The sequence below is a fragment of the Eleutherodactylus coqui genome, chromosome 2 (assembly GCF_035609145.1).
Source record: "Eleutherodactylus coqui strain aEleCoq1 chromosome 2, aEleCoq1.hap1, whole genome shotgun sequence".
NCBI lineage: Eukaryota > Metazoa > Chordata > Amphibia > Anura > Eleutherodactylidae > Eleutherodactylus > Eleutherodactylus coqui.
In genome coordinates, this window is record NC_089838.1 from 99906445 (window position 1) to 99931092 (window position 24648).

A 24648-nucleotide genomic window follows, 5' to 3' on the forward strand; every position below is an offset into this window, starting at 1 on the left:
AATCACCTCTAAGAAGTACTGGAGGGAAACTCATTAAAAAATTGTTCCATAGTTTCCTAAATGTTGGTTTTTAATTGTAGCCAAACTTTAAAAGGGAACTTGTCATCACCTTTGAGCCTCATAAACAACATTAGAGGTGAGGGAATGGGGAGTCTGGGGTAGTGTTAGATTCCCCCGTTCCAGAGCTGTGTACCCGCAAAGTTGGTACGTGCACACAGCGTGGCTCTCTTCCCAAAGCTGTGTGCGTGCGCCAACTTCACAAGGACACAGCGCTAGAAGGGGCACCCGGTGAGTACAAAACATCCGGACTCCCCATTCCCTCACCTTTGAGCCCCATAATGTAGGTTCCCTTTAAATGCAATGTAGCCCTCTCCTGGATGCCAGCAGGGGCCGGCAGGATGGTGTAGTAAAGCTCAGGTTTCTCATATGTACAAAGAATACATGACATTTCTAGGCTCTTGTTTATTTAATAGTCAAAACTGGTTTGTGCGCCCTGCTGGGGTGCTGAGAGCGGATTAGTAGCGAGTAGATGAGTACATCTGCAGTCCGTACCTGTAGTCATGAACAATCTGTCTGGCATGCTCCAGCTGGTCATCTGACAGAAGGATATTTCTTGGGTCGGTTACTGTAAAAAAATGTTTTGCTCTTCCAACAAATGTGCTCTGATCCCAACGAGGTTCCTTGATGTTAATATTTAAGGATAATTCGCTTGACATTTTTTGAAGCTGTGTGAGGAAACAAAAATATAGTGTTAGATCAAACATTTGCAAAATCAAAACATATACCAATTATGCTATCAGAGGAGTGATAAAACTATGTTAGCACGCCCCTAGCCATATGACGACAAATACTTGCTCAACAACATCATAAAAGACTTTTTACGGCATGTACACTTATGTAAAGGACAACTATGAAAATAATGTCTTCCGTGCCATGTCTCAACGCTAACCGTGCGGGCTGCTCGTCCATGTTAACCGGCCTTTCCTATCTGGACATGCTGGAAAATTGGTTAATGCCGCAACTCAATGACACCAATGATTACGCCTACCAGCAGGACCGTGGACCACCCCATTTTCACCTTCAAGGTCATGCCTACTCCAATGACGCCCTGCCTTGAGCAGGATAGGAACAGTGGGAAGAAATGACCTGGCCTTCAGGCAGTGGCCCTGCGACTGCCCGGCTTAACTCGGGTGGGATTATTACTTGTGGGGCAACATCAAAGACCTATGTGTCGCCTCTGCCACGTAACCGTGATGAATTGCGAGTAGGAATTCAAAAAGCTGCCGCCATTGTGATGCCAGACTCGTTAGGTAGAGTCTGGCAGGAGTTTGATTACCACATCAATGTTTGTTGCGTTACACACGGGGGTTCAGATTAAATCCTGGGATCCTTGTGCATCCTATAAATCAGACAACAGCCTCTCATGTATGTCGGTTGCTGACTGATACATGTAAAAAATAGAACTTACTTTAGAGACAGCCTGTACTTTCAAGCTCATCTTTGTATAACCCCCGGGTTATCTGACATCGGAAATATCTGCACGGTGACCACTTAAAAGGTGGTGATCTTATGAAGAGGACTTTAAATGGATTCTTCTGGGTGTAGATAATCTCCTCTCTGATATTAACACAATTGGCGAGAAGTACAGGGAACCATATAGTGGGTAAAGAGGGGTGTCGTCTCTCCTTGAGAAGAGCACCCAAAAAGTGTGTGGAGACACCTAGGGGCTGAGTAGTTCGGGGGATGGAATCGTCTCTTCCCAAGGAGAGCACCCAGAAGGGATGTGAGAAGACACCTGAGAGGTGAGTGAGGAGACTTGTAAGGCCATGCACGCTCCTCTGGGTAATTAATGAAAATAAGGAAGATGAAACAATACTTCTGCAGCACCACCTATTGGATGGCAGCATTCCTTCAAATCAATGTCGGACCCTTTATACAGGTCTTTATACCATTGACTGGGAATAGGAAACCAAGCCAGACTGCATACACAGACAGCTGTTTCGGGGTGTTTGCCCCTCATCAGTGTTCAGTAGGATTCTGGCTAAGCTGGTGAAAGGCCTATGACATGGGTCAAGAAGGGTGTTGTCTCTCCTTGAGGAGAACACCCAAAAAGTGTGTGGGGAGAGACGATGCCTTCCCCCAAACCACTCACCCCCTAGGTGTCACCACACACTTTTTGGGTGCTCTCCTTAAGGTGAGATGACATCCCTCTTGACTTACGTCACAAGCCTCTCACCAGCCAAGCCTGAAACCTACTGCACACTGATGAGAGGCAAACACCCCGAAACAGCTGTATGTGTATAGCTATCTGGTTGGGTTTCCTATTCCCAATCATTGTTATAAAGATTTGTATAAAAGGGTCTGACATTGATTTGAAGGAATGCTGCCATCCAAAACGTGGCGCTGCAGAGGTATTGTTCCATCTTCCTTATTTGCATAGGGAGCCATATAGTAATGGGCCATTTACACGGGGCGATTATCGCTCAGAATTCGTTCAAACGATCATCGTGCAGTGTAAGAACACTGAAATCGCTTACTAGTTATTCACAGGTTTTTAGGCTGACTTTTCAGTCAACTTAAAAACCATCGCTGTATCGCAGGCATGACGTTCTGCGTAAACGCTCCCCAATTCACATAGAATGCGGGAAGCCCACAACCCAGCAGTGAAGTCTATCAGTGTAAATGCTCTGCACGAGCGCTGACGACCTTAGAAGTGACTCCAGTGCTTGTGCAGATGTTTAACCGACTGTCGGCCCATGTAAAAAGGCCATTAAATCAGTACAAAGCAATGGTAATGGATAAAGCTTCCCCGGAGATTATCAGCCACTGACTGGAGGGAGGATACAGCCTCACGCTTTCTAATACGGACTTGGAGAACAAGTTATGTATATATCCTGCTTTGTACTGTGAGGTAGATGTGAAATCCACTCAGATATAGAGCGGATGTAAGCTTCCTTCACAGAGACTAAAGCCGAAGCTCACGGAGGCAAGGTCAGTCAGAGGACATGTAGTACCGCATCCTGCTTACAACAATTCCTCAGAGTAAAGCTGCGCTACGCTCGTTTCTTCTCAGCATCATTTCGTGTTCTCTGTAGGGATATTAAAGAGCAGGTCAGATACAAGGAGACCGCGGCTGTAAACAACAAGAGACCTTCTTGTATTACTCACTGGCATGGAATTCTCCAGGAGGAGGCAGCGCGCGTCCCACGACAGAAAACCGTAACGCACTTCACGCAGAAAGAGATCAACAATTTAATTTACCTCACGTTAATATCAGGCGGTACGATCAGATCAGCCAAGGACATTACACACAGTAGCTATCACCCCAAGCCTCCAGACTAAGGCTGGATTCACACAAGCGTATTTGTGCATCGGGCGTTGCGCACTTGTGCGCACAACTGCACTTTGTACTGTACTTTTTGCACGCACAAGTCGTGCGCAATTGCACATGAAAAAAAACAAGCACCGATACTCTCAGCTATTGAAATGGCCAATTAGTTTAATGAGTTAGAGACGTGTTCTTTCCCTGCGCAGGACAATGGAGCGTGCTGCATGTTTTTTTTTGCGTGATGGAAAACGTAGGTTCTGTTTTCCGCATATTGCACGTGCAAATGTTTCTTGTGTAAATACATTTATGTGAATCTGGCCTTAGGCGGCCTTCACACTGGCGTGAAAGTCGCATGTGAGACTTTCAAAATCAATTTCTCTATACAGGGAAAGCAGTCAATCACTAAGTAGGCCCGCCCACTGGACTCCTCAGAATAAACAGAGCAGGGATTTACAGGTGTAACATGCAAGTGACGCCTCTTTCACATAGGCGTTGCGACTTTCAGCATTGTGGACGAAAATTGCATGAACGGGAGAAAGCTGCGACGAAGTCTCCTGGTTTCTCACAGCCGGGCTGCGACGTATATACACCACAGCCCGGAGTTCTGTGGGCTGGTGGGGAGGGAGGGGAGACCTTAGTGCTGCTAAGGTGTCTTCACCTCCCCTTTCCGGCTGATAGCGGCAATAGAAGCTCCCATAGAAGCCTGTGGAAGCTGCCATAAAGGGGAGGGACTTTATCGGCGCTTGCCATGCTAAAAGGGCAGGGGGAGGGAGTTTAGCAGCGGCTCGTGTTGCTAAAGTCCCTACCCCTCCCCTTGTCGGCAGCTCCCATCGGCTGAGGAGAAGGGACTTTAGCAAAGCAAGCCGCTGCTAAACTCCATTCCCCTTCCCTATTCTGACGGCTCTCATAGGAGTCTATGGGAACGGCTGGCGTATTAATGCAAAAGATAGGACAAGTCCTATCTTTTCTGGTGTCATGTAAAAGCACCGTAAGCGCTATCTTTTTCGGCCGGCCCATTTTACGCACCGGAAAATCCCCCACCTGAACAAGCGCATTGGAATCCAATACTTCAGATGGTTGCGATTTTCGGCCAGCTTTTTATTGCGGCAGCATAGCCGCGATAAACCGCTCGTGTGAAAGAGGCCTTCTGCTGAATCTTCTTTCCAAAACTATATATCATCCTGCTCCGCTCCTCCTGCCTACAGATCAATCTGCATGTTCAATGGGAGAGGTGCATGCTGCCCGAACTACAGGCAGCATGGATTCGGGAAAGTGTGTCCACTTTTGTGTATAGGGAAAAGCTGTCAGAACTGAGGGGTCAGCGCAAAGCTCCATTCTGAGTCAAATGCCGCAGCGTTTATGAACAACACATAAATGGGGGCATTGGGCGTACCTGTCCCAGGTTCATGCTGCCCGTAGTTTGGGCAGCAAGAACTTGGTGAAGGGTTCCCTTTAAAGGCCATGTGCACTTTTTCAACCCATTTTCGGATTGCTTCAACGCATAAAAAAATAGTGCAAATATGAATTACAAATATACTATTTTATGTCTACAACTCCTATGCAGACCAGTGTGCACCATATCATAGAAACAGATTGCGAATCAACCCTATGTGTAGGCTGACCTATAGGTTTAGGTGCCTGTACTATATTGTAGAATGTCTTCTGCATTGCTCTATATAAGGTTGTGTGTTAGATGCTTTATGACTGCTGACATACAAGCGCATCAGCTGCATTATACCAGGGCTTCGCTAGCTACCTGTCTCCATCCGATCTTCCTCCAAGGCTCAGTTAATAAACAGATGAAGCCCATAAGTGAAGAACAAGAATGCCACCTAGGAATAAGCAAGCAGTGCGCAGAATGAACTCTGAGCGGCCAGAGCAGTGAACGGTACGGAGGCTGATGTGAAGAGAAGGCGAGTGTATGACTCACACTGCAACATTTGGGATGCGGATATCTAAATAGCTCAATGTCAAGGCCCGTGTCCGCCGAAATCTGAAAAGCCGTGTCAGCTCTAGTGAATGCTACATAACAGCCACACAATGCCAACTTAGGTTATTTTATACTTACGATTTTCTATCTTGTAGGCAAAAAAACTAACTACAAAAAATAATAAAAATACCAGTGTACAAATACCAAAAGAAATCCTCTGGGAAAGCTGATAAACTGTGATAAAAAGCGTTCATATAAAAAATAGACCGGCTCACACGGGCGGATTTGTATTGCAGATTCCGAAATTGCCATCTGCACGGGCGATCCGCAGTAAATCGCAGCCATTGAAAGTCATGCACTTTCACTTTTTTTGTTCACATTCGTGGATATGAATTGCGTATTCTGAGAGCGGAAGAAACATTGCAGAATGCTCTATTTTGCCATGGACTCTGTGCGGATGGCCTCCAATGATGTCAATAGAGGCCAACTAACCCGCAACCCATATGCAATTAACATTACGGATGGGCTTGGGGTACCCATGCTGTCACTTAATTTGATCCGCTTGTGTGAGCCTGGCCTTAGGCCCCCTGCACACGGGCAGAAATTCCGCGACAGGATTTCCACCCATGCCCGTCCGCATAGGATTGCATTACAAAACGCAATCCTATGCAGATGGCCGCGATTTGTCCGCATGAAAACACACGCGGAAAACAAATCGCGAAATGTCTCTGCAAGACCTGCACAGCAATGTCAGTACTGACGGGCCGGCTCCGCTCAGCGCATGCGCCGGCACAAAACAGGAGACGGAAGATGCCAGGAGCGGGTGAGCCGCAGGCCTTTGCAGCGGCAGGGGGCCGCATCACGCTGCAAAAATTCTCGCAGCGGGATCCGACCCGGCCGTCTGCAGGTGGCCTTAGACAGGCGTAATTTAATTACGTATTGATCTCTAGAGACACATAATCAATGCTGTACATATGCAATTATATTGCGGGTGGCGATGTTTATACGAGCCGTTACGAAGAAACAGAGCGGGAAATTTAAACAAAAATACAAACCTGGAGGACCGGTCCAAAATTGCTTATGGAGCGATAGGCCTGCTCCACAGCGGTAAAACGCTACAGAATAGACGCCTTAGGGAAGGCTCACACAAGCATAATTTATTTGTGTATTTTGCACGATGTACGGTAAATGGACCTAATGAAAGTACTTTGATTTTCATTGATCCAGTCACATTTGCGTATAATACGCGAGCAAAAAAAGAACACAGCATGCTCTATTTTAACACGTATTACACGCGATAGAGCTCTATGGTTCATTATGGGCATGTAATAAATGCTATACAAATGCAATTACATTGCATATGTGCAGGAAATATATATATAAAAAAGGAAAACTGCATTGCGTGAGATACACTGTCATGCGCAGTCCAAAATCGCTGCCATATGCCGGCTCACACAGCGGTAAAATGTTCTACCACACGCTCGTGTGAGCCTGCCTTTATTACGCCGCGCGATTACATCAGGGGGTTTCGCATTGCGATGGAACCCCAGAACAAAACCATTCGCTTGTATAGGAAAACAGACACCACTTTAGTGTTCAATTTACTAGGGTTCTATTAGTTCTCGTTATATTTGGCTGGAGCGATTTTGGTGAAATTTGGCAGGGAGATAGCTTGCATCTCGAGGAAGGACATAGGCTATGTTTAACCCAAAAATGTATAGAGCTCTCTAAGGAACGCGACAAGCCAAATATGGTGATGCGCAGGCGCATCTCTGCTTTGTCGCCGCGCGACGGAGGGGTGCACATCATAGGTTATGCCTACACATACAGGCAGACACGTGAGGGCAGACGCCGTTGCCGCACGTATGCGATTATTAAGCTAGCAGGCATACCTCGCGATGCCCGGGATTAAAACTTGAACCAAAGACACATTGATATTAGTGTATCTTGACGCCACTGGAAGGTAGGGGTGTGACAGGGCTTACATAGAGGAACATCCCTGTCACACCCCTACCTCCGCATTGGCTGTTAGTGACTTGCAGTAACAGCACTGGAGCTGAGCGCCGGCGGCTTCTGGCACAAATCCAGAGTAGTAGGACCTTCAGCTCTTGAGCCAGTAGGAAGCTAGGGGCGTGAGAGGGGCGTTCCTCCTGGCAAACCCCTAGCTTCCGGTGGCGTCAAGATACACTAATACCAGACACATTAACATGGATTGAGATTAGAGATGAGCGAGCACACTCGGATAAGTCAGTTCTTCTCGAGTAATTGCATTCTTGTCCGAGCGTGAGAGAGAGAGATCTCTCTCACTCTCTCCCCCGCTGCCCCCGAGCATGCTCGGACAAGAATGCAGTTGCTCGAAAACAGCGAGGCTCGCTCGAGTAACTGACTTATCCGAGCGTGGTCGCCCAGCTTTAATTGAGATGTTAAAGAAAATCTGTGTTGTCCACTCTGTGAATGCTCCCTTACGGTTTTGTTCAGAGAGTGGAATCTGACAAATTTTTCTGTGGGGATCGCAACTCGAAAAACCATGGCAGAAATCCACAGCTTGAGCTACGCAAAAGTATAGCTGTTGATCTAGCCCTTTTTAATGGGCAAATCCGTGTGAGCAATTCCAGGCGCGGATACCATGCCAAGAGGTTTCACGTCACCGTTTTTCTCGTATGTGGATTTGAAATCTGTGTGCGAAAAAAAGATCTACACTGTACAGACTACAGCGTTGAGTCCCATTAAAAGTCGGATCAGATGTTTACGGATTTGACACAGAATCAGTGTAGATTCTGCGTCGAATCTGTGACGAAATTCCGTAGTGTAAAACATACCCTAATTCCTAGTGCAGGCCTTGAGGGGGTAGTGCTAGATACTTTGCTCAGAATCAGTGTCGGGAGAGGTACAGTTTTTCCTTAGGGAGAGCGCCTAGAAAGTGTGGGGAGACTTATAAGGCCATGCATGCTCTTCTGGGAAATATGCAAATGGAAAGATGGAACAATACCGTCACAGCGCCACCTGTTGGAAGGCAGCATTCCAGCAAGTCAGCATCTGACTTGTTAAAAGTCAATTTCACTTCAGCCATGTTCACATGGATCGGAAGCTTCTTTTTGAGCCTCCAGTACAGATTTGCACAAAATGCCATACAAAATAGCTCAATAAGCTGCACTATTTCCTCCAGTAAAATCTCAGTACCATGTTGGAAAACTCAATAGACCCCATTAGGCGCTGCTTATGCCCGTCAGGGATCTGGCACTTAGATTTTTTTCATTGTTCGCCCCTTATGTCAAGAGTTGAAAAATGATAACCCATAGTACAAGTGTGAATGGAGCCCAAGTCTTCTTAGCACAGAGGGAAGTTGTTGTCAGAGAGCCTCCTTATCGGATCAGTTGGTGCCAGGTACCGGAAATCGGTAAATGTAGTAGGCAGACAAGGACATCTGAAGTCCCATGGATTCACCTGTCTGCCCAGTTCTTACGACAATGTAGTAAAGTACTTGGCTTATCTGTCTTTCCACTTGGCAGAAATCATAAGTCGTGGAGAGTTTGATTCTCAGCACCGGGGACAGCATACAGCACATACTGTAATGACCAGGTTTTGCCAGTTCAGCATATAAAACCTATTTATCACATGGTGAAAAGTTAGGCAATTTCCTAAAATATATATATAGCAATTTCTGACAGGAAGAGAAAAAATGGATTTAGAGACCATGATCTACTGTGATTGACCCTCTATTACATATTGTACATGCATTTGATATTTGGTCCCCAAACTGTGATTCTGGGGGCCGCAGGCGCAGGACTGTGCTCTTCTGAATAGCCATACTACTGACTATATGTACAAATGTCATAAACTGAAAGTGCTTTAAAGCATTTATTAACACGATTTGTGGAAAGCCCTTTAAAAAGTGGGTCCAAGAATATAACTGTCCATTAACCCCCAGAAAATCTCCAGGGCTTGCTGCACTGACCATGCAGTTAAACCCCGGAAGATTTCCATGGACAACTCAAGTGCTGAAATGTGCAGAGCATTGAACTGTCATCTGAAATCTTTTGAAGTTTTTATTGCCTTGTTGACTCATTTAAAAAACCTGCCCTGTGAAGCATGACATGGTAATAATAAAACTACCACTGGAGGGGTTATAGGGCCACTCCGACGAAAACACATTTTTTCCATTATTGCCCCCCTCACTAGATTGCTTGTGCTGTCTGGAGGTCTCCTCTGTATATTGCAGCCCCTTCCATGCAGTGCAGCCTCCTGTCTGATTCTTATCAGGCAAAATCTTGATGCCACATGTTGTGATGCTGCCGACGGCCCCATTGAAAACAGTGGGTGCTGCGATACGAGAGCATGCAGCATGATAGAAGATTGCTTATGTGTATGACCCCATTCAAAAGAACGGGTACCAACACCCGCATTTTATTAGTATGCATTAGTACTTTTGTATGTAGTTTGCTAGTTGGTGGGGGAGCCCAAGATGTCAGCCAGTGTGGCCCACTTTAGAGATACAGGGCAACCCGCTGTTATATCAGCCAGGGTTGATATCCTGTATGGTGGGTCACCATCCACCTATGGCTGGCATCTTTGGTATCGTTCACATGTGCAGGCTATTAGTATATGCAGTCACTCCTCCCCAATCTGGGCTGGGTTGAGTGGGTGACTGCATATTAGCCTGTCAAAAACAAGCTGCTCCTCCACATTATTGTCTGGCTGACTGCATATCTCCAGGGCTTATGGCCATTGCGCCTGCCCTACGGCGATTGTGCCGATGGCGATTGCCCCTGCCTTATGGCGATCGTGCCTATGGCGACCGTGTCTACTTTGCAGACCTTCAGGTATTGTATTTTTGGCTTTTTCTGTGAATAAACTCTATTACATATTGTACATGCATTTGATATTTGGTCCCCAAACTGTGATGCTGGGGGCCGCAGGCGCAGGACTGTGCTCTTCTGAATAGCTAACTGCTGACTATATGGACAAACGTTATAAACTGAAAGTGCTTTAAAGCATTTATTAACACGATTTGTGGAAAGCCCTTTAAAAAGTGGGTCCAAGAATATAACTGTCCATTAACCCCCAGAAAATCTCCAGGGCTTGCTGCACTGACCATGCAGTTAAACCCCGGAAGATTTCCATGGACAGCTCAAGTGCTGAAATGTGCAGAGCATTGAACTGTCATCTGAAATCTTTTGAAGTTTTTATTGCCTTGTTGACTCATTTAAAAAACCTGCCCTGTGAAGCATGACATGGTAATAATAAAACTACCACTGGAGGGGTTATAGGGCCACTCCGACGAAAACACATTTTTTCCATTATTGCCCCCCTCACTAGATTGCTTGTGCAGTCTGGGGGTCTCCTCTGTATATTGCAGCCCCTTCCATGCAGTGCAGCCTCCTGTCTGATTCTTATCAGGCAAAATCTTGATGCCACATGTTGTGATGCTGCCGACGGCCCCATTGAAAACAGTGGGTGCTGCGATGCGAGAGCATGCAGCATGATAGAAGACTGCTTATTCAAAAGAACGGGGTTCATATTTCTGTGTCTCACGATACACAAATCCCGTACGATTTTCTCGGCCGCGTGAAGCCGGCCTAACTGTGAGAGGAGTTTCTGTGTCCCCCCTCTGAAGAACTTGTGTGGTAGTGTTCAAGACTGGACTGAAAAACTGACTAATCTGAAAACACATAAACCCAAGTAAGGACCCACTGACAGACGGACGCCGACATGTGCCGATCGCTGTCTGTCTGTGCTGCCTTGTATCAAGAGCCGGACGTCCGACAGTGGGGCACGTACAAGGAGCGGAGCTGGGACAGTACAGCCACCAGGGACAGTCACAGCGGCCTAGCTAAAGGGGACTGCAGCTGAGGGGGAGAGTGATAGCAGGGCCGCTAAGGGAACATGGTAAGGGGAGATGGGAAGCCACTGTCACAGCACTGCTGCTGGGAGGGCGGCAGCAGGTACAAACCAAGCGGGAGGGGAGATAGCAGCGGGACACTCACAGCAGGAGACCTCAGTGCCAGGACCTGTGGGGAGCCAACAGTAGAGCCAATCACGAACAGGGGGTGTGACCGACCAGTCAAGCTGCTTGTATCTTGTCTCCACCCCTTCTTCAGGTGAGGTCAAGATACATTAATAGTGGACTTCATTAGGGAGGGGTCTCACATAAACCGATTTTAATTGCAGAATCCGCGATCGCCTTCCGCACAGGCTTTCTGCTGCAAAAAGGAGACATTCAAAGGCAAGTAGTTTCAATTTTTCCTTCACACTCGCAGATACAAATTGCATATCCTGCAAGCATAAGAAAAATCACAGTATGCTCTATTTTACCGCGGTCGGCCTCTATTGAAGTCAATAGAGGCATTCAATCACTAACCCATATGCAATTAACAAATATGCACACCGGCATATTTGCATTGCAGAATCCAGTGCGGTCGTCTGCCTCCGGGTTCTGCAGCAAATACCGTCCATAGCATGCTATGGAAAAGCACTTTTTGCTGCACACAAATGGAAATCAATTGCGATTTTCTGCTCACGGAGGAAATAAAATCGCAGCATGTTCTATTTTTATTCGGTGTCCGCACGGAGGGCTTCCATTGAAGTCAATGGAAGCCGTCCAACCCTCAGCCCTTCCACAATTAACACTGCGTAAAGGTCACTGTACCTGCGTCATCGCTCAGCGACGCTGTGGGAAAATCTGTACTACACATGTCCAACGACTCGCCAGACGCTATTTAAGACAATTTATAGGTCATTAGCATCTTGCAACAATCAATGTTCTGGATGATGATACAAGGAAACGTTGGAGGAGAACAATAGATGAATGCTGCCTTACAGGAACTATAGAGGAGGTCAAAGGTTTGTTTGTCAGCGTGCCGCATCGCCAACCTGCTGACAAGTACAAGTCTTCACAAATGACTGAATCACATGCTGCCGGCCCCGGGGGTAACAGGGAGGCATCCTTACTTCATCTACAAACAGGAAACCCGCATGAACCCTAGGAGTGACACGTCAGAACCTTTAATAGGTGGGGTTCAGGTTTTGAGGCCCCCCACTTATGAAACAAAAGGGCAGACAGGCTGATAGAAGTCTATGGCCCCGTATAGAAGCTGAGAGGAGTCAGTGGGCATCTGCATAGCTTACACGTACATATGTGTTCCATTTTTTATTATCCATATTTCTGCAATAAAGTAGCAAAAAAAAAACCAACAAATCCTTTAGGTAGGATTCACAATTTGTGTGCGCAATACGCAGTGAATCCTAGAATGATAGAGTTGGGAGGGACCTTCACGGTCATTGGGTCCAGCCCCCTGCTCAGTGCAGGATCACTAAATCATCCCAGACAGATATTTGTCCAGCCTCTGTCTGTAGACTTCCACTGAAGGAGAACTCACCACCTCCCGTGGTAACCTGTTCCACTCATTCATCACCCAAATAGATCCCACTGACTTCAATGGATTCGTTCACAAGATGGTATTTTGCATGCATAATTTACGCAAAAATATATGCAGCGTGTGCTTTTTACCTGCCCATTTGCACCTATGAAACTAATTGAGCTAATTAGCCATTTCAATGTACGAGACCATACCTGTGTTTTTTTTTTTGGCACAGGCAAAAAGTGATGTTGCACGCACAAATAGACAACATATGTAAATCCATGCACAAATACACCTACGCTTGTGTGGATCCGGCATTAAAGTGATTTTCCGGTTACAGGGCAAAGTAATGTCTTGGATCTGGGAAGAGGGTTGGGACAGCGGTTTGAGAGGCAATACCTGCATTTGTTCTTTGTCGTCCCTCCGACCAGTTGATTTTGGGTCCAGTTTTCAGCTGCCCAAAATGAGCAACACAATCTTCAGACTATCTAATCCCTACAGAGCATGGAAGTCTTAAATTACTAATGCATTATACCTGCCCTCTGATTGGCCAAGCTGGTCACATGATCAACCAATCAAAGAACAGTGCACATAAGGTAGTTCGAAAATTACTGCAGCTATCTTGAATGGTCATAAACAGGGCCCAAAACCGTTGGGGCGACAAATACGGACAACAGCAGGTAATATACACCCCCTTCACTCTGAGGTCCCAGGTGAGAACTTTTCCCAAAACTGAAGGGTTGATTTAAGAAAAAAAATGGAGTACTGCTGAATCCGGCCCTTCCAGTATTTTTGCTGATGGGACTTGTAGGACAGAGCCAACACTAGGAAGAGAAGCGAAGTGGTGGCGCAGGTATGAGCCTGCTCTTACATGGGTGCATCGAAATATCAAAAACGAATGAACAGCACTGATTGTTTTTTAAACCTTGATCTGATTTTGTTTCCATATTTTTTCACTTGTCCATTTTTCATCTGTATCTGTTCCATTTTTTGTGAAACAGGTAATTTGTTTTTGCCGTTTTTGTAATTTTGCTGAAATGCAGTTGATAAAAAAAGGAACAAAGTTTATAAATCTAATTCACTGCCTTCTCCAAGCTAAAAACGTACCAACCCGGATGTGCTGGACCGCGCTGCGTATTTCAGAGACACCAGGCGCGTGAAAAAAACCGCTAAAGAATGGAAGTGCGAATTAAACCACTTAAATGGATTGACATTATTTTAAATTAAAAAATGGAGCACAAATCTGTAATCAGCATGTGCGAGTGACCCCATTAGATATATTTAATGTATTTCCCAGCATTTAAGAAATGTCGTTTTTAGTTTTGTGACTATGAGTGCAAACTGTAAGGTGTTCAGTCTCCCTGGTGAAGCCGTCTTGTGGAATGTGACAGTGGGGGGATATAGATGGGGAGAGCGGGGTTTGCCAGTAGCGCTGTGGACGGTGAGAGCGGGGTTGGTGGGGTTGCCAGCTGTGGATGGGAGCAGAGCCCAGCAAGGAGACTGACAGCGGGGCTGGCTGCTGCGGCAGCAGGGGGACGGGAGCAGAGATGGGAGTCCAGCGGGGAGATCAGCTTGTCAGGGGGATGGGCAGTAGGTATTATTGTATCTTGACGCCACTGGAAGTAGTGGTGGAGCCAAGATACAGGGTGTTTGACAGGGGGTTGATGCCCCCTGTTCGTTACTGGCTCTCCCCTTCCTACAGGTCCTGTAGTTGGCCGCGTTGCAGTAGCACTGAAGGTGATCGGCCCCGCTCCGTGTTCTTGGTTTCGCGGCTCTCTTCTGACACCTCCCTTCACATTCCATGCTCCGCCATCGAGGAAGGTGAGAGACGGTGGTCCCCACATGTCAGCGGTGGCCGTGGAGTTCGGTGATAGACAGTCGCCACATGTCAGCGCTGCAGTGCCAAATGTGAGCGCTGCTGAGTGGCCGTGGGCCGCAGTGTGAAGGGCTGATTAGTTTTCTGGCAGCGGCGCCAGGTGTATGCTCCCTGACAAAACTGTGGATAGCTTTTAGCCTGCCCTGGAAGGTTACGGTAAGGGATTAGTATTCCTGTTAGCCTTACATTATTTTCTGCACATGCTTCCATGTAATCCCCATAGCATGCAAGCATTGACAACTAATAAAGTAAGCCTCACAGGAACACCGATACCTAACCCTAATCCTCCAGGGCAGGCAACAAGCTATCCAGACTCTGCTGCTGCTAGGACCTTCCTGAATGTAGCCGATTGGGAGCTGGGGGTGTGAGAGGGGTGTTCCCCTGTAAAACCCCTAGCTCCGGGTGGTGTCAAGATACAATAATATCTGGGCAGTACATGTGTTTCTGGGGAGGCGTGTGCAGCAGCCAATCCGCAGCTGTGCACATCACCTAGGCATACCCTCTAACTCAGGCTGGCCAACCCATGTCTCAACCAGTACATCCGCTGGAGACATTGCACCAGTACCGACAGTACTCTGTGAAGACGTGTTTCCTTACATACTCTTGTCTAAAGCCACATCCATGTGACACCTCTAGGACTTGGGCGTAAGGACAGCACTGACACTATGTACATTTGGTTATCTCGGTACCTGGTATTACACCAGTAAGAGCCAGCAAGCGTCCTTAATAGGGCGGACTGCACTACAGGTCCCCGTCCCCGGAGAGGAAGCTACACCAGTAAGACGTCTATCCTCAAGCAATCCTGCAAGTTACACCATAAACTATTCTATATTTAATGCTATGTCCCCGCCATACACACAAGCCGTCATGTTATCTCTATTTACAACTGATATTTACTGACCCATCAATACTATCTCTCCTGTTCATTTCTTGCAGAGATCCACTACTGATCAGGTTATACTAGTCAAAGAGATCCACTACTAATCAGGTTAAAATGTGATTGTTCCCAGCATGAGAAACGACGTAATCTTGTAGATATGATACCTTATAATGGCTAACAAAAATACATGATGTAATAATAGCGAACTTGTGAACCAACGCAGGGTTCTTCTTCAGGCTTATGGATTGGATAGTTATACACACTTATAACATACATACTTATGACAAGGCACAGATATGGATGTGATTGGAATTCTGCAACAGCAAACAAACTTTTTTGTCTAGGCACTGATAGCGGAGTGAAAGTTTTATGGTCCCTAAATTACTGTTGGGGGGGGGGGGGGGAAGGTCGGCAGGCTAGAATTGCTACAAGAGGCACACAGACATTTTTAGCTAAACACTGATAAGGGAGTGAAAGTTTATGGTCCCTGAATTACTGTTGATGGGGGTCTTATCTGTATAATAAATATCTCACACTTCCCATTCACGCATAAATCCTGGGGAACAATTTAACCCCGTATTCAGCGTGTCAAAGGTTGTTATCAATTTATATTCCCAAATTCTTCTGTGGTTTTGTGACTTGAAACCAGGTTAAAATACATGCAGAGATCCACTGCTGATCAGGTTATAATGCACACAGAGATCCATTACTGATCAGGTTATAATACACACAGAGATCCACTGCTGATCAGGTTATATATAATACACACAGAGATCCACTGCTGATCAGGTTATAATACAAACAGAGATCCACTACTGATCAGATTATAATACACACAGAGATCCACTACTGATCAGATTATAATACACACAGAGATCCATTACTGATCAGGTTATAATACACACAGAGATCCATTACTGATCAGGTTATAATACACACAGAGATCCACTGCTGATCAGTTTATAATACACACAGAGATCCATTACTGATCAGGTTATAATACACACAGAGATCCACTGCTGATCAGGTTATAATACACACAGAGATCCACTGCTGATCAGGTTATATATAATACACACAGAGATCCACTGCTGATCAGGTTATAATACAAACAGAGATCCACTACTGATTAGGTTGTAATATACACAGCGATCCAGTATTGATCGGGTTATAATATATACAGAGATCCAGTATTGATTGGGTTATAGTACACACAGGGATCCAGTAATGATTGGGTTATAATACACACAAGGATCCAGTATTGATCGGGTTATAATACACACAGGGATCCAGTGGTGATCAGATTATAATACATACAGGGATCCAGTGGTGATCAGGTTATAATACACACAGGGATCCAGTATTGATCGGGTTATAATACACACAGGGATCCAGTAATACATGCAGAGATCCACTACCGATCAGGTTATAATAGTCATAAAGATCCACTATTGATGCGGTTATAATAGTTAGAGATCAATTACTGATTAGGTTATAATACACATAGAGATCCACTAATGATCAGGTTATAATACACATAGAGATCCACTACTGATCAGGCTATAACACACATAAAAGAATCCAGTGGTGATGAGGTTACAATACACACAGGGATCCAGTGGTGATCAGGTTACAATACACACAGGGATCCAGTGGTGATCAGGTTACAATACACACAGGGATCCAGTGGTGATCAGGTTACAATACACACAGGGATCCAGTGGTGATCAGGTATTACATGGGTATACATGCAAAAGAAAATGATGCAAATAAATCCATTTCAGTGCAAACCTCCTGGTAGCAGCTATGTATGAGCCTGCAGCAGCCTGCTGCTATGAATGGGGATCACCACGTAGTAAGGGGTCATTGCTAGAGCCTGCAGATGATTGCACCTCTGCAGCAGGCTGGGCTGTGGAGGTATACATGATGCACATATACGGCTAGGGATGGCCGGCGATGCACTCACACTATAGTCCTGCAGCAGATGCTTCGCTTCTCCTCTCTCCCAGCACTGTCAGTCCCTCTGCCGCGGTGGCTCAGCTCCTAGTCACATGGTGCGGTGACGTCATCAGGCTACGGGGACCCATTCAGGACAATCCAGTCACACCGCTGTGTGTGGGGCCGATCAGGACGGCTGGGGATGTGTGACAGTCCTCACATGTACCGTGTGAGTGGCCGCTAGCCACGGCTGTTCTCACTGTGCGGGCTGTGCCTGCTACGTCAGCCATGACACCCAGCGCGGGAGTCCGCCTAGCCCTCACTGCGATAAAACGCTTCCATTCTGTCCACGGGCGTTGCGGCAACTTGAATGGAAGCCCAGGAGCCGGCAGACGGATCTCCTCTGTCAGCCTATCTGGCGGATAGGCTGACCATGATGCGATTTGCTGCCCGCGAGCTGAGAATCACAGTGATTCTCCACTCGTGGAGCAACGCGATGGCCTAGTGCCCACGGCTGTTACGGGCGCTGCAAGCGGAATACCGCAGAGGAGCCCATCATGGCGCCCCCCAGAGACCCCATACTTACCTCCGGATCCATCGTCCCGCATTGCGCTATCAGGTTCAATAGAACCTAATAGCTGCAGGGCAACGCGGCGGAAATCGCCGTGGGGAACGCAATGAAAACCCGCCCGTTGACAGCCTTACTATGGAAAGCGCAGTGCCAGCCTCCATGAGTGCAGAATTATAGCGATTCTCCGCTCGCGGGATTTAAATCGCAGCATGCCGCGATTCTCTGCGGTGAGCCTATCAGATAAGCTCAGCGCGGAGAGCGGTCGGCTCTCCCCGCCAGCGGAGATCTGCCATGGGATACCGCAGAGCTCGTGGACAGAAGGCCTAAGGGCTAATGCCCACGGCTGGCTTTTTGCCGCGTTGCACGTAGCGGAAATCCGCAGCGTTGCCCCGCAGCTATTAGATTCTATTGAACCTAACAGCTCAGTGTTCACGCTGCAGAATTCCATTGCGGGAAACAAACCGCTGCATGTTCTAAACGCTGCAGGAATACGCATGGGCGGCTTCCATTATAGTTAATGGAAGCCGGCTGTCACGCTATACTTCTGCTGTAGCACAGTGGAAGTATTGCATGACTATGTGGCCCCGCCGGCCGCGTCGTCTGACACTGCCAGTGCGTCACACGCTGTACTGCGCATGTGCGCTGGCCCTCCATGCGGGATGCGTACGGAGGATCCAGAGTGGTAAGTATGGGGGTTTTGGGGGGGGAGTCCACTGCAAAATTCCGCTCGCGGAGTCTGTCACGCTCGTAGGCATGAGCCTTAAGTCTATGGAAAGTGTTCACTGCTGCGATAATCCGGCCGCAGGAAACGCAGTGAAAAATCACCCGTGGAGATGAAGCCTGAATCCGCAGATTCATTGCGATTTTTGGAGGCGGAGATAGACGGAAAATCATGTACAGGGCAAAAAAAACATATGTACAGGGCAGAGGAGTGCACAGGGCAGCCATGTGACCATGGGAGACTGACCGCCCTGCTGGAGGACTACCCCGCCATCTGGGAGAGCAACTGCGCAGTCAAAACCCGTAAGGGGCGCGTGCAAGCACCTGGCAGCACGACGTCTGGCGAGGAGTGTGGAGCCGCTACCATGCCACACAGCGCTGATCTCAGTAATTATGGTGCTGGTATGCTCTACAGGCGGTCCACTGTATCTCTCCACTCTGCAGGTGGTCCGCTGTATCTCGCCGCTCTGCAGGAGGTCCGCTGTATCTCGCCGCTCTGCAGGAGGTCCGCTGTATCTCGCCGCTCTGCAGGAGGTCCGCTGTATCTCGCCGCTCTGCAGGAGGTCCGCTGTATCTCGCCGCTCTGCAGGAGGTCCGCTGTATCTCGCCGCTCTGCAGGAGGTCCGCTGTATCTCGCCGCTCTGCAGGAGGTCTGCTGTATCTCGCCGCTCTGCAGGAGGTCTGCTGTATCTCGCTGCTCCGCACTGACTGCTGTGTCCTCTTTCTTTTTGCAGTTCCAGAAATAAAAACTGCGCCGCGTGACGGAGGGAAAGCCAAAACACCGTATAAATACGTGCAGCAGCTGATGTACCTCAACCCCATGATGGGAACCCGTCCGCAAGTAGAATCGCTGTATTTTACCACCACGTGCAGTGTAGCAGATTAGCGCTAGCAGTGCTGAGTGACGTTGGGGGAAGTGTAGCTGATTAGCGATAGCATAGCTGAGTTTGTCGCCAGGTGCAGTGTAGCAGATTAGCACTAGCAGAGTTTCTCACTGGGTGCAGTGTAGTAGATTAGCGATAGCAGAGCTGAGTTTGTCGCCGGTTTGAAGTGTAGCTGACTAGCAATAGGGAAGCTGAGTTTGTTGCCTTGTGCAGTGCAGCAGATTAGCGATAGTAGAGCTGGGTTTGTTGCCAGGGGCAGTGTAGCAAATTAGAGATAGCAGCGCCTGGTTTGCTGCCGGGGGCAGTGTAGCAGATTAGCGCTAGCAGTGTTGAGCTCGTCCACGCGTGCAGCATAGTATGTTTGCACTGCGCAAATGTGCCTTGCTACCATTTTGATGCACAGATTTGGCTGTCGTATGTGGGACAGCAGATTTGCGTCGTCAGGTATTCATATTTGCTGTGTAATAAGTCTGTGTGTGTGTGTGTATATGTGTGTGTGTATATAATATATATATATATATATAATGCGTGTGTGTGTCCTTTTACGTAGTCACCTTACCTCCTCTCATCACCCACTACACATGTCATGTCTCATACCCACCCACCGCACATGTAGTCTACCTGTCTCTGTACTGACCTTGTCTCTCCTACCGACTCCCGGCCAACCATTGTCTCTGTGCTAATTGTAAGCAGTACTGATGAGGGCTTCTATAAAATATGATTGTTCCCAACAAAAGAAAGGTGTGTGTGTATATATTATATGCTAGCTTGTAATGGCTAGCAAAAATACATGAAGTTTGCGCGCTTCCGAACCAACCCCATCTGGCGTTAACATCATGTATTTCTGTTCAGCAGTAAAAGCTTTCGTGTATTCAAGTTTACGTGTTTTCTTTTGCTGGCAACCGTCACATTTTGCTCACACGGAAGCAAACCTTTTTTCATTACAGCTTCTAAAACGTAATCCATGCAGAATTATCACACAGATCTTCCGACAACATAGAGCCAACAGGGACAGAAGCGGACACCGAGGTAGCAGTGGACACAGCGGAAGTATCGTGGGAATCCACGTCATAGCCCACCACCGGTGCGTCATGCGCTGTGGCTCGCCGGGCAAGACACTCGAGGCGGATTCGGATAGGTAAGTATAGGGTCTCTGGGGTCGCCAGAAATATTGCAGCAGAGTCCAATCTGGCCGTGGGCATGAGGCCGAACGGTCTTGTCATTTGAGGCTCTAAAAGTGGTACCACCCTGGCCTATAAAATGCCTCTCAGAGGCTCCTTGTATGTAGTGACCTCTTTTTCTGCTTATGTGGAAATTTGTTGACCACTAGACGCCTCTATGGCACATTGAAAGAGATTTTGACCAGTTCAGATGGGATGCATTATTGGAATGCGAAAAGCTGGATGGTCATATTGAAGAATTACTGCCACCTGGGCCGTTTTGACCAGAATGTACAACCCGTAGAGAGAATCGTCTCAATGTCCGATAAGCATGACCAACTGTTTCATTGTCTACCATCTAGAGACAGGTGGCACCATTGTTACAGGCCCTGTGTTTGTCAGAACCATTCCAGGCGCTTGGCTGAAGGACATTTGGTCTCACAGATCCCAATATGTGTACTGCCTTTGACACCCACCCACTGTCACCTCCATTTTCAGTGTTGCCATGAACGACGAAACTGGACTCCTACGGAGCGGAACTGAGTTGTCTTCAATGACAAATGCAGGTTTAGTTTTCGCACGGACAACGGCCTCCATCCTGCTTTTGCTGTTGAGTGGCACACTGCCCTCATCACATGCGACAGTCGGTCACCCTTAGTAGTAGTACAAGGGACAATGGGCAGCTCAGAGCATGCATCTCATGGCAGGACTTCCAAGACTAATTTTTCAGCAGGATAATGCTCGGTTGCACACAATAAGGATGTCATAGGAATGCCTCCACAACATTGTCACACTTCCATGGCTGCCTAGTCACCAGATTTATTACCAATACAATATGTATGAGACCATCTTGGACACCAGCTTTGACAGCTTACAAATTTGTGTGATCTAAAGGCTCAGTTACAGCAAATGTGAGCCGATATGTCGCAGGATACCATACAGAACCTGTATGCCTCCATGCCTGCCCGTATCACATCTTGTATCCAAGCTAGAGACGGTACAACAGGGTACTTGAGCCTCCATGTCTGCCTGTATCACATCTTGTATCCAAGCTAGAGGTGGTTCAACAGGGTACTAGAGCCTCCATGCCCGCCCATATCACATCTTGCATACAAGCTGGAGGCTGTACAACAGGGTAGTAGAGCCACCATGTCTGCCTGTATCACATCTTGTATCCAAACTAGAGGCGGTGCAGCAGGGTATTAGAGCCTCCATCTCCGGCTGTATCACATCTTGCATCCAAGCAAGAGGCTGTACAACAGGGTAAGTTATTGTGTAATTTTTGTTGCAGTTTGTGCGCCATAGAAACAAAACGCACTGAAAGATGGCGGAATGTCGTTTTTTTTTTTTTTTATTTTACTCCACTTAGAATTTTTTAAAAGTTTTTCAGTACGTTATATGGTACAATAAATAGCACCATTGAAAAATACAACGCGTCCTGCAAAAACAATCCCTCATATAGCAATGTCGATGAATAAATGAAGGATTTACAATTTTTCAAAAGGGGAGGAGGAAAAAAACTAAAATGGAAAAAAAAGGGCTGCTTCATTAAGGGGTTAAAAAGCCCATTCAGGCATATAAACTGTACATGTGCTGTCCATATATTTCACGGACAGCACGCGTTCTCATTATAACCAGTTAGGTTATTCATGTGAGCGCATTTTCACGTGGAAACATGGTCTGGTTAATAAAAATCATTGCATGCCCTCTACTGGTCTGCATCGCAGATGACATGCAATGTTTACTGCTGCAGCCACTCAGGCAACACATGGATGTGCATCCTAGGGCTATCTGATGGGAGTTGCAAAATCTGCATATGCCTTTCTGAATATGTCCTCAAGCACAGCATAGGGACAAAGAAAGTTCCCTTTAGAGACATGGCATATATCTCTTTGGGTACATGTACCACAGGTTAACAACTGTCACAAACTGTGTTGTAAGGGGTTAAAGGGGTTGTACCAAGACTGAAGTGATTGCCAAAGCCACTAACCATAGAGGCATCCAGATCCCCCCATTGAAAAGACTTTTATCATCAACTGAAGAGCCAAAACACTGTGCTCCTCGCCTCTGCGTAATCTGCATTGTTGCTACATACTTGCATATTTCCACTGTTATGTCTATGCTACGTGTCTCTTGCCTAGATTGAATACTGCTCATATTTTGTGCAACTTTGGTGCACCCTCCCCCATATAGTATCATCCCCCACTTCTATGTCCAGTTTTAGTGTGGAGTTGTTGTTTAAAGGAGATGTCCCGCGCCGAAACGGGTTTTTTTTTTTTTAAACCCCCCCCCCCGTTCGGCGCGAGACAACCCCGATGCAGGGGTTAAAAAAACCACCCGCACAGCGCTTACCTGAATCCCGGCGGTCCGGTGACTTCAATACTTACCGCTGAAGATGGCCGCCGGGATCCTCTATCTTCGTGGACCGCAGCTCTTCTGTGCGGTCCACTGCCGATTCCAGCCTCCTGATTGGCTGGAATCGGCACGTGACGGGGCGGAGCTACACGGAGCCCCATAGAGAACAGCAGAAGACCCGGACTGCGCAAGCGCGGCTAATTTGGCCATCGGAGGCCAAAAATTAGTCGGCACCATGGAGACCAGGACGCTAGCAACGGAGCAGGTAAGTAAAAAACTTTTTATAACTTCTGTATGGCTCATAATTAATGCACAATGTATATTACAAAGTGCATTATTATGGCCATACAGAAGTGTATAACCCCACTTGCTGCCTCGGGACATCTCCTTTAAGTAAGCGAGCCATAAAACCTCTGGGCGGGTCACTGGCTAGTTGCTTAATGAATCTAACAAAACTAGTCCCTCCCAGTTGTTGTCTGATGCTTGGTTTTAAAAGTGGTTTTCATTCACTAACACGTGTTAGTGCAAACCAATATTTGCTCTATGATATGCCATTTGGGGTCCAAATTGAATTGTTTAGAGGTAAGCTGAGCTCAGGAGACTAACATTAAATCAAACAGTAGAGAATGTGATCCAAAGTAATCTGTTTATTTGAGTGACAAGCGACCCTTTTATAGGGTCACATGTTCAATTACAATAATTCAAATCTATTATAATTCATTTTTTACCATTGGACAAAGAACATAAACAGTATATAACTTATGCAAGATAAAGGATTTAACATCTGAAATGCTAACCAAACGCACGCAGGCGCAGAGTTGACCACACAGGATTAACTTCTCGAAACAGTAAATCTAAACGATGAGTTGTTTACATAATATATTTATGAATAGAGAAGAGCGAGCATGCTCGTCCGAGTGGTAGCATACTCAAAGGTGCTCGTTACTCGAGTGAGCACTACACTGTGCTAGAGAAAATTTCATCCTCCTCCCCGCATGTTTAGTGCCATTTTTTAGCCAATAAACATGCAGGGAAGGAATTGGCACCTCCTGCTGTGACGTGCCAACCCTGTGCATGTCTATAGCAGTGACTGGCTGGGCTGATCAGGTGACCTACGGGCATAAAAACTAAGGTGACCTTAGGCTCGCCTCACATGCATGCTGCATGAGCTGAGGGACAGAGCTGCTGCTATTCAGGGAAAGTGATAGTGTAGGTTAGAGGTTGCGGTTAGGCAGGGATCCTTGTTCCAAGAACCCAACAGTCCTTTCTTGGACTACAACTCCTTATTGTGTGCATCAGTAGTTTGGCTGGCTGGGAGCAGTAGTGCGCACAAAGTATTCTCAAGCATCCCGGCTGTATACTGCATACTGTTACCGGTTTTATGCAGTATACTGCTAGTGGTGTACAGAGAGTAGATAGGAAGTAACAAAACTTCTATCTTTACTTTTTATTATTTTTTGGCGGGCTCAAAGCCAAAGCTTTATATCAGTGGGTGAGTCCTGTCAATCCACGCTATCTAACAACAGTATACACTGTTTAAATTTTTGTTTTTGGGGGCTGAAATTTTTGTTTTTGGCCGTTCAAAGCATACGCTATATACCCGTGTGTGGGTCCTGTCAATCCACGCTATCTAACATTAGTATACATT

The 24648-nt window shown here is 46.9% G+C and overlaps 1 protein-coding gene across 4 annotated transcripts in view; it reads right to left on the reverse strand.

Moving 5' to 3' along the window:
• Window positions 1-17581, reverse strand: part of SFXN1 (sideroflexin 1) — a 47093-nt gene extending 29512 nt beyond the window's left edge. The window contains exons 1-2 of one of the 4 annotated variants that reach the window (XM_066591269.1): window positions 17339-17581; window positions 553-725 (exon numbers count right to left, since the gene is read on the reverse strand). In XM_066591269.1, coding sequence (XP_066447366.1) covers window positions 553-716 — 164 coding nt within the window. In that variant the 5' untranslated portion in view covers window positions 717-725; window positions 17339-17581. Of the gene's footprint in view, window positions 1-552; window positions 726-11904; window positions 11923-13015; window positions 13099-17163; window positions 17175-17338 lie in introns of those variants that run through there. The other 3 variants (XM_066591270.1, XM_066591268.1, XM_066591267.1) reach the window with 3 other exon arrangements.
• Between the last annotated feature and the right edge of the window lie 7067 nt (window positions 17582-24648).